At 45.3% G+C, this 11,077-nt stretch overlaps 1 protein-coding gene across 1 annotated transcript in view; it reads left to right on the plus strand.

Annotated features, from left to right (window-relative positions):
• Window positions 1-4: 4 nt before the first annotated feature.
• LOC112125136 (coagulation factor V-like) overlaps window positions 5-11,077 on the plus strand; it is a gene marked incomplete at both ends in the record, with an annotated part of 21,735 nt that continues 10,662 nt past the window's right edge. The window contains 5 exons of the mRNA XM_026661404.1: window positions 5-95; window positions 1,637-1,780; window positions 2,340-2,561; window positions 3,283-3,445; window positions 10,380-10,557. Coding sequence (XP_026517189.1) covers window positions 5-95; window positions 1,637-1,780; window positions 2,340-2,561; window positions 3,283-3,445; window positions 10,380-10,557 — 798 coding nt within the window. The remainder of the gene's footprint in view (window positions 96-1,636; window positions 1,781-2,339; window positions 2,562-3,282; window positions 3,446-10,379; window positions 10,558-11,077) is intronic.

An 11,077-nucleotide genomic window follows, 5' to 3' on the forward strand; every position in this document is an offset into this window, starting at 1 on the left:
CCCCCCCTGTCTCACCTATATCTATTACTCACATGAGAACATGGTGATGGACTTTAACTCCGGTCTGATTGGAGCATTGCTTATATGTAAAAAAGGTAACCAAAATACTTTGGGTAGACAAAAGCTATAAAATGTCAGTTGGTCTATTGTTTCAGTGGCCTTGCACATTCTGATAGTGTTGTTTTCTGTTATGGTAATGATAAAAACTAAAAAACACATAAAAATCAACCTTGAAGATTGTATCATAATGTGAGAAGGCATTTCATTTTCCTCTTTCCTTCTCGTGTTTCTGTGCAGGCAGTTTAGAGGAAACTGATTTTTGTTTCCTGTGTCTTTATTTTAGGCCTTAGGGTTACAGTGTTCTGGACTAGCTGTAATGCACACTAGTTTCTTGAATAATTCTAATTGTAGGTAGGGCTGGTAACACCACCTTATATTAAAGTTGCCTGACATTTCCCATTTTGAGACCCCCAGCTTCAATTGCTTATAACATTGTCAAACTTCAACTGTTCAGGCTGGAATTTACCATTCCAGGTGTCTGCCTCAGATTGAATTCTTTTGGAAAGTTGTAGCCAAAGCTGTTTAACTGTTTCCAAGAACGAGGCTAGGAAAAAACACTTTGTTTTGCCATATTAAAAATGCTCCCTGTCCTGCTGATGTAGCTGATGTGATTGTGTATATGAGTATTTTGGAAATATTTATTTTCCTTCCTTGTGTCAACCTTCTCCAAATTCATTGATATCTGTCTTAGTCCTGTGTTCAGTGCTTAATTTCTGCCAGGACTGAGCCCCGGCACCTCTGGGCTGAGCAGTTGATAGCCCCGGTACCTCTGGGGTTGCCACATCAGTTATAAAAGTAAAAAAATTGCTTGAGCCCCAGCCCCTCTTTCGTTACAAATTAAGCACTGCCTGGGCGATACAAGTCAATTAATAAACTAGCAATATATTAAAACCAAGTTTGCATTTCTGACATCTCTAATCTCACGGATGAAACAATGAGATGACACTAGGTTTGGGTGGGATGGCAATACATACGTGTATAAAAAATAAATGCATCTCACCTCTAGGTCACCAGTCCTATTCTCTTCTATTTAGGTTTTTATACTACACTCATCACTGCAGTATCTGCCCATGGCAGTAATGACCAAAAATCCTTACCATGTGAAGGCTGCTTGCTTGTCTGTGTGAAATGATTTGGGGGTCTCAGTCCAGTACCAAGGGGGCAGCTGTCCACATTGGCAGAAACTCAACTACACCTGGTATTAATCTGGTAGTCCCGGAAGAGAAGACAAGGACTGAATAGGACCTCAAGATGGATCTCCTCTCTAGCTGTCAGCAATATATTAAAACCAACCAATGTGGCACATTACTGGAGTAGTTTAGAGGGAGCATGCATTGATGCTCCCTGTGCTGAACCTGTTCTGTGGATGCTAGAGGCCTTCAGTCTCCAAAGCTGCCAGTCCAGCGCCTTTCCCCAGAACTAAATTCACCTCAAACACATTTTGAAAAAACGTCCTATCTGGCCAGGTGCTGCTGGCATGTGCGGCAAGCTCATGGAATAGATATCGATGCCTTTTAGTTGATGTGAACTGTTTTTATTTTTGCCTTCATCTGATACCTCTTGTTTCCTCCCACAGGAAGCCTGAAGGAAGATGGGACACAGAAGCTGTTTGACAGAGAATATGTGTTGATGTTTGCTGTGTTCGATGAAAGCAAAAGCTGGCAAAAATCAACCTCTCTCCTGTACACGATTAATGGTTATGCTAATGGGACATTGCCAGGTACTGTACGTACTCGTGGCATCCAGCCAGAGTCCACAAACTGTGTATTACTCCTCACTGCAGCATACACTAGTCAGCTGCAGAAAGCAAACAGAAGGAGTAGAGTGGCACAGCCTCGTGTGTGACTGTACGATGAGCATCTGGTTCCACAAGGGAGCATGTGTGCACTCCCAACCACCACCGCTTTCCCCTGCAGTCTGACCTTAGTGCCGAGAGCACATGGCTCCCAAGAGCGTTGCAGTTCGTGCAGAGAGAGAATTAAATCTCTTCTTGCCACCTGCTGGATAAGGAGTGAGGTTTTTCAAAAGCACCTAAGTTAGTTAGGCACCCAACTCCCATTGACTTTCAATGGCATTTAGACTCCTAATCCACTTAAGTACTTTTGAAAATCCCACCCATGGCCTATACAGTATCCATCCTAGACATGGCCATCAAGATATCAGAGAGACTTTATTGAAAGTGCAGAGGGGTATTCACTTTTGACCTACCAGTGGGAATTAAACATTCTGTAATTCTGGGATGATTTACCTGTGTTCTTAACCCTGCTGTTCTGTTTCAGACCTAGGAGCTTGCACATACGATAACATTAGCTGGCATTTGCTAGGAATGAGCTCCAAACCAGAGATTTTCTCCATCCATTTCAATGGGCAAGTCCTGGAACAAAATCGTCGCAAGGTTTCGACCGTCAGCCTTGTGGGAGGTGCATCGACCACAGCAAACATGACTGTGAGCCAGAAAGGAAGGTGGCTGATATCGTCTCTTGTCCAGAAGCATCTGCAAGGCAAGGGAACATCTGTTCAGGAGGCAGTTGTGCAGTTGCCGAGAGTGTCATTCTTGTCTCTTCCTCCTTATCTCCCAAAGTGCTGCTAACTTTGTCAAATGTGGTGGCTAACACATTTGGGATCATCCTAGGAAATCAGTGGAAAACAGGGCATTTTGTTTGAATTAGGATTGCAAGATGGGGTTCATTAGGACTACTGCTGCAAAGGGGCTACAGGGCAACAATGAATCAAACTCTGTTTTTAATTTTTTGGGAGGTGCTCAGATGAGCCTCATTATAAAAAAAAGTCGAGATTGACCAGCTTTTTCAGGAGAAACAGAACTTTTGCAGTTCAGTGAGCAAAAAATCTTTTCTGCTCCTCTTTAACAGTGGATGTTAGTTTCCCCCTAGAATGAACAGATCTCTGTTGTAATGGATCAGTGGATTCCCTCTTGTGAAAGGTTGGAGGGCTCATTTAACAGAAAAGGGGAAGTTCTTGCTGTCAGGCTGGTATTTTCAAAGGAGGCTATGCGAGTTAGTTGCTGAGCTCTCATGGACTCCCACAAGCCCCTTTGAAAATACCACCCTTAATGCCTGCACTCTTCTTTTCTTTTCTTCTTTTTAAACCTGAATAGACTCAGGTCAATGAGTGAATGTTTTCATGCATCCTGAGCTGATGGGCTGTAGAAATGCACTGTTCATAGGACTAACAGTAACCATTGTACTGTCTCTATATAACCAGCTGGAATGCACGGTTACCTCAACATAAAAGAATGTGCGAGGAAAGACGTATTCAATAAGAAATTCTCCTTTAAGGAAGGGCGTATTAAGGACTGGGAATATTTCATTGCTGCGGAAGAAATCACCTGGGATTATGCTCCAGAAATTCCAGAGACCATTGATAGGTAAAATGGTGAACTGTACCCTGTTGATGAAATGTTAACTTGGGGCGGCTTAGGAAATGCGCTATATAATGTAAAGTCCTAGCCCTTAAGAACTTCTTCTGCATATTTTTCACAGGAACTCAATCTTGTAGAACAGGAGGAATATTAGAGGCAGGGTTGCATGGTATTTATGGAATGCACTATCTAGAAGTCCTAGTGCATGGATTCTGAAGGGCTCTACCAGTCTGAATAAGTGAATGTGTCAGGCTCTGGGTTCTAAGTGGTCAAGTCTGGTGGTTGGAGCAGTACTTGAAGCCAGACATAGAGTCGGGACAGGGCAGTGCTCAAACTAAGGTCCGGGGACAGGCGGTGGGTTGGAACCAAGGTCAGAGTCCATAGATGAGCCCAGTCAGGATCACAGTCAGATACCAGAAGCAGTCCAAAGGTTGAAGCCAGGTTGGAGTCAGTCGAAGGGGGTCAGGAGGTGGGTACAGGGTTAGAGCGGGTCAGGAACATGTCTGGAGCAGAGTCAGAATAGGGCACAGAGAAGACTGGAGCAGGCTGGAACAAATCCTGGGCAAAGCTGGGGCCGGAACAGGGACAGGATCAAGGGCAGGCTGGAAGCCTAGGGAGTCAGACACCACGAGGCAGCAGGAGGTTTCCTAGGCGAGTGGTGCTGTTGCGCAGACTAAGATCCATGTCTATGCGACAAAATTATGTCGGTCTAAGTTACATCAGCATACAGCCGCTGCAGTAATTACATCATTTTTACGTGTCCACACTACGCTCGTTTTGTTGGCGGTGCGTGTTCTCACTAGCAGCGCTTGTATCGATGCAAAACGAGTCACGCAGGGGTGACTAGGAACACGATTTCAACGTCCCATAATGCAGTGTTCTCCATCCCATAATTTCATCTGCATCCCATAATGTTGTGTGCCTCTCTTCAAAATCCCCACAAACCTGTGCATCCCTCCTCGCTGTCCACTATCTGTGTCAGAAGCATGGATCCTGCACAGCTCTGCACTGTTGTGAGAATGGCATGCCTGATCCTGCAGTATTTGCAGAGCCGCCAGAGGAGCTGCAGGGAACATGACAATTTCTTGGAGGCTAGATTGCTGTGGGACATAGAAAGAAACAATTCAAAGTTGTTGATGGCATTGATGATGGAGCTGGAGGTGGGCCGGAGAAAGAAGCACTGATGGGTGAGATCACATCAGGTTTGGGAAGATGAGCAGTGGTTGCAGAACTTTCGGATGTTCTTGGATCTATGTGCCGAACTCACCCCGACCCTCCTGCGCAGCAACACCAAAATGAGATCTGCACTGACAGTAGAGAAGTGAGTGGTAATTGCACTGTGGAAACTTGCAATGTCTGACTGCTACCGATCAGTCAGGACTCAGTTTGGAGTTGGAAAATTCACCAAGTTGCCAAAAATAGACGTTTATTCCATACCCATGCAAATAGAGAAAAATTATAATTGAATAAAACTGAAATAAAGAGAAAAGAACTTTTGGAGGGGAAAGAACAGTCATTTCCATTTCAGAAACACATACACCAACCGGGTCTCTCACAGGTCAGTGTATGTGCAGCTGTGATTCTCCAGGGTGGTGTGGAAGGGTAAGTGCAGTTGCTCCAGAGGTCCCAGAATGCAGTTCTCTATGGGCTGCAGAAGGAGGCGAGCACAAGATGGTTGACCCTGAAGGTCAACGAGTCTGCAGCATGTCTGTTTGCTGCTTGAGAAGCACTAGCATCTCCTGCTGCACGTCTGTCCTTTTCCTGCACCTTTCTCCTCTCTGCTCTATTCCTGGCCTGCTGTCCGCGAGGGTGAACATCCAAGCCCCGTGCTTGGTATCCAGAGCAGCAGAGGCTTGCAGGATCTCTTGGAACATTCCATCCCTCATCTTCCTTCTCCTTCTTATCTGGCTGAGCTGCTCCGCTGCTGTGGATGGAGAGACCCCCCCAAGGCCACATTTCTAACTGCAAAGGGTACAATGCACAGAAGTACTGTTGTGGGTGTGTTCACGAGATAAATGGAAACTTGGTATACTGAACTCACTCCCCTTCATCCACACAAGTTGCAAGCACTAGATTCTCATTTTTCCTTGCGATTGATACAGCCCGGCTGCAGTCCAGCCATGGTGAGTACAACCATGAAGGGAAAGGGGGTGGGGCAGAATGAAGGGGGATAGCTCACAGGCATGAGTGTCTGCATATAGGGCAATTGAACGGAATATACTGGCACTGTTTTCCACAGGCGGTGGTGATTTTAGCTGATATCTGACTCCTGAGGGTAATGGAGGCTGGAAGGGAACAGATCCTGCAGGCGTCTGGCTGCAAACCAGGGCCATATGCTGCCAGCCTGTGTGCTGCAATGGTTCCGGCTGAAGTAATCGCTGAGTGGCATAGGAAAGTGTCCTACTGCAGCGGAAGAAATAAGGAAGCCCTCCCCAGAAACCTTTGGCAGAGGCCTGCACACTACATCCAGAGAAGTTTCCTCACGATCTCTATAGAGGATGCACAGGACATCCTGGTGCGCACAAACTGTTCTGCAGGGACCCTCTGCCTAACTCTAGAGGGGGGATGAAAAGCAGATCGCAACTTTACCTCTATTGGTTGCTTCATTACCTCCCCTAGCATAAGTAAAAAAGAATAAATCAACAGACGTGTCCTGCAACTTTGGGCGTTCCATCCTTGCAATTTCAAAGCAAACTGCATACTTATGAGACATTCCTTCCCCTGCATCAGGCTCACCTGTGTTGGACCGTAGGGACTAGCTGGACTGCGCAGGTCTCTAAAACATGTCCTGGCTTGCTGCACCGCTGGATACCTTGGTCGCCTGTCCCCGTACTCCTCCTCCTCCTCACTGTTCAAAATTACAATATTGATGCAGACTGCCCCGATTTCTAAACTGCCTGTTCAGCTATTGTTGATTCCATGTACTGTGGAACTGTGATCAGTGATGACTCTTAACTGAAAAATGTGGCCTTGGGAGGGGGGGGGGTCTCTCCATCCACACCAGCGGAGCAGCTCAGCCATATAAGGAGGAGAAGGAAGCTGTGAGTCCGGCTCCTCCAAAGAATCCACAGGGCTCTTGAGGGTGGTGGTGGGTTCTCCACCGAGGATAGCATGCAGCTCTTTGTAAAAGCAGCAGGTCTGCAGCTCCACACCAGAGCGATTGTTGGCCTCCCTTGCTTCTGTTACGCCTGCTGCAGCTCCTTGGCATTCGCACAGCACTGCTGTGGGTCCCTTGTGTAGCCCTTTTCCTCTCAGTTTGACGGACATGTTCTGTACTATTCAGATCTAATATTATTTGAAGCCCCCTTTGATTCCATCCTAAAACAGAAACTCCCTTTCGGGATACATGGATTTTTTTTTTCTCCCTTTGGGATTACTGCTTTTATACTCTATGGTAGCTGTAAAATAGTCACTGATTGGGATGGGAGACCCACCATAGCCTCTGGGGTATGTCCGAAGATGCAACTCAGGTTGGGCGTTGGCAAATAGCAGAGTGTAGAGTTGGTTGGGAATAAAGAATGTAGATTTAGGAGCTTTGCAGGTTGCAGTCTTGTATCAGACTGTATTAACCTGTAGGCTGGAAGACATCTGATGTTGCAGAAAGCGATTTAACACGGTGGATGGTGCTTTCCAGTTGTCAGGTAGCTTCTATGGTTTTCTCCAAGGTAAGGCCTTTTACCATGAGGAGTTGTTCACAAATCTTGGGGGACCTTGTTGTCTTCATGACAATTTGATCTCTGAACAGCATACAACCAAAACCAGACCTAGCGAAAGCCGTTTGTCCTTTTTGTCAGGCTGTGGTGCATCACAATCTTCAATCCTCCTTTGGACTATGCAAATACCATTCAAAGTTTATAAAGAAGTTTGCTGTGAAAGTAGTTCCATTGAGTCCTCTCCTAAAAAAGGACATATAAGATCTGAATGGGTTGAAGTGTACAAGAACAGCTTTAGCCAGATCAAATATGCAATGTCCACCATCCCAGCTTTAAGCCCTTTTGATTCTGTGAAACACATAATTGTCACAACAGAAGCTTGTCAGTAAGGTCTTGGTGCTGTCTTGACTCAACTTAAAAATGCACAGGAGTCACTTTTGCATTTGCCTCCAGAGCCCTGACTGATTCTGAAAAATCTTATTCTTTCATTGAGAGAGAAGTTCTGGCATGTTTCTGGGCAGTAAGACACTTCAAAACTTACTTATGGGGTGGTGGGAGATTTATCTTAAGATCTGATTATAAGCCTCTTTCAGCTTTATTAACCACATAAGGTTCTGGAAAAGCAACTCCAAGAATTGCCAAATGGGCCACCAAACTAATGGACTTTGATTTGACAGTGTATCTTCCAGGAGTCAACACCACCACTGCAGATTCTGTCTCGCTTGCCCATATCTTACCATGAGGGTGCAGTAGAGACAGATGATGATGAGCATGTCCTTGCATAAATTTCTGCTACAACTCAATCTGAGTGGGTAACAGCCATGAGAGAAGACCAGATACTTCAGGACTGTGATGGGGTTGCGGTACTCACCGCTGGATGGCGCCACTTCATGGCGGTCCTGGGGATTAGCTGAGTCAGGCCAATGCCCCTCCCAGCAATTACACCCTGTCAGTTTCTCCTCTGCAGCCCTCCCCGCTTCCGGGAGCTGCAGCCTCCTCTTTGTGACTCAGCCCTCTAGCTAGGTCACTGTTGTGGTTTCCCCTTCTAGGTTGTCAAGGCTGGATCCCCACTTTGAACTTTAGGGTTCAAATGTAGGGGCCTGCATGAAAACTTCTAAGCTTATCTACCAGCTTAGCTTTGGTCCGCTGCCACCATCACAAGAATTCCCTCCCTGGGAAGCCTTGAGAAACCTTTCACCAATTCCCTGGTGAACACAGACCCAAACCCCCTTGGATCTTAAAACAAGGAGAAATTAACCATCCCCCCTCCTTCCTCCCACCCTCCTTTCACCAACTCCTGGTGAATACAGATCCAAACCCCCTTGGATCTTAAAACAAGGAGAAATCAATCTGGTTCTTAAAAAAGAAGGCTTTTAATTAAAGAAAAAGGTAAAAATCATCTCTGTAAAATCAGTATGGAAAATAGCTTACAGGGTAATCAAACTTAAAGAGCTCAGAGGACCCCCCTCTGTCTTAGGTTCAAAGTACAGCAAACAAAGATACACACTCTGGTAAAAAGGTACATTTACAAGTTGAAAAAACAAAGTAAATCTAAGACGCCTTGCCTGGCTTTTACTTACTAGTTTGAAATAGGAGAGACTTGTTTAGAAAGATGGGGAGAACCTGGATTGATGTCTGGTCCCTCTCAGTCCCAAGAGCGAACCACCCCTTAAAACAAAGAGCACACACAAAAGCCTTTCCCCCCGAAGATTTGAAAGTATCTTGCTCCCTTATTGGTCCTTCGGGTCAGGTGTCAGCCAGGTTACCCGAGCCTCTTAACCCTTTACAGGTAAAAGGATTTGGAGTCTCTGTACACAGAGAGCTGTTACCCTTCCCTTTATAGTTATGACATAGGTGCTGGAGTGTATCAATGTTCCTGCTCTCCAGCAATCTTCTGCTTCATTAGCTCACGGTGCCACTCCTGCAGTGGCTGGTGGGGGAACCTGGGCCCATCCTTTACTTCAGGTTCCGGCTCAGGGACTCTCCACACAACAGCCCAGATCAGTTCCCTGCACCTTGCTGCCTTTCCCTGAGCCGCTTTCATACCTCCTGGCATGCCCCCCTCCTCTGGATTTGCCAGTCTCTTCACTCCTCTTCCCAGGGAGTAACCATAGGCTACCTGCCTCTGTAGCCCCAGCCACATCTCCCTTCTCCCGGGAAGTGACTGCACATATCTCCCTGCTAATTTCCTGTCTTTTGTAGAAGCCCCACCTCTCTCTCACAAATGAGCTTCTCTCTGATTAGCTACCTCCAACCCAAAGCTCCCCTGTTTGCAACCTAATTAGCTGATTGGACCTAATGCAACTCTTGCAGTTTCAGTGTGGGGCGCACACCCCATCACAAGGACCTAAAGACTTACATAGACCATAGATGGTCTTACATGACAATGATACCACAACACTTGGAACCATATAGACATGTGTCACATGAACAGTCCTTTGTAAATGAACGGGTTTTGAGAATTGACCATCTTGTTGTGCCTACACTTCTGAGAGAACGATTAATTCACCTGGCACATGGAGGACATATGGGGATGAGTCTAACCAAAAGACAATTGCGATAAGACTTCTGGTGGCCAGGGATGGACAAGGAAGTTGCGGAAGTAATCAAGAATTACATGGCTTGTGCTAGAAGTGATAAGTCACAGAAAACCTGTTAACACGCTTCTACAGCCTTTCTCAAAAGGGTCCAGGTACAAAACAGCCACAGCTCCTGGCTAAACCACAACTGCTCACCTCACTTCATGAATGCTACCTATTCTTAGCCATCATTGGGAATTCCACTGTCTTTGAAACCTTGATGTAACATTGATTAAGTCAAGTCTCTTGATTTGGATTCAGGATATCAGAGTTCAATTCCTGGCTCTGCCACAGACTGTGACACCTTGGGCAAGTCACTCAGTCCCTCTGTGCCTCCTTTTCCTATTTGTAAAATGGGAGAAGTAATACTTCCTCTCTCCCCTCCTTTGTTTGTCTTGAAAATTTTGATTGGAAGCTCTCTGAGGTAAAAGCTCTCTCATACTATGTGTTTATACAGCGTCCAGCACAATGAGAACCCTGACCTTGGTTGGGTCTCTAGCTGCTACTGTAGCACAAATCATAATCTCTTTTATAGAGCTGTGTCTAATCTAGATCTGTTTTTTCCCATGCAATGGAGCTTCTGCTATTTCCCATGGGAGAGTATTCTACCATCTAGTGGATCTCACCATTAAGAAGATGTTATTGATACTTTTTCCCTTTTTTTTTTTTTTTTTTTTTTTTTTTTTTTTTTTTTTTTTTTTTTTTAAGGCAGTATAAAGCTCAGAACTTGGACAACTTCTCAAATCTCATTGGGAAGAAGTATAAAAAGGCTGTTTTCAGGCAGTATGCAGATGCCAACTTCACTAAGCGTCTGGAGACTCCCCAGCCCAAGGAAATGGGAATTCTGGGCCCTGTTATCAGAGCTCAGGTTAGAGACATAATCAAGGTAAGTGGCGAGGGCCAAATATAAAGACTGTATGTACTGTGGTGTAACTTACTGTAAATGTAAACTAACTTACTGTAAACAAGAAACAGCTTGTGTTGTATTCTTTGTCAGACAATGTGTAATGATACAAAGAGTGGCCATATTTGAAGGTATGAGCACAAGGGGACAGAGTTAAGTTTAAGTTTGCAATCTTGTATCTGCCATCCCTGACTTTGGGTGCTGGGTTTATCAATCTTAACTTTGCATTGACACTTGATTTTTGTAGAGAATATTTAGAATAGCTGGTCCAAAACCCCAACTCCAAACACACCTGAACTTTGGGGAAGTTTGGATCTGTGTCTGAACTTTATGAACCCATAATCTGTACCTTAGAGACTAACAAATTTATTTGGGCGTAAGCTTTCGTGGGATATAACCCACTTCATCAGCTGCATGGAGTGGAAAATACAGTAAGCAGGTATAAATATACAGCCCATGAAAAGATGGGAGTTGCCACAAGGACTCCTCATTGTTTTTAAGG

Source organism: Terrapene carolina, unplaced genomic scaffold, assembly GCF_002925995.2.
Source record: "Terrapene carolina triunguis isolate 2854851 unplaced genomic scaffold, T_m_triunguis-2.0 Scaffold1125, whole genome shotgun sequence".
Lineage (NCBI taxonomy): Eukaryota > Metazoa > Chordata > Testudines > Emydidae > Terrapene > Terrapene triunguis.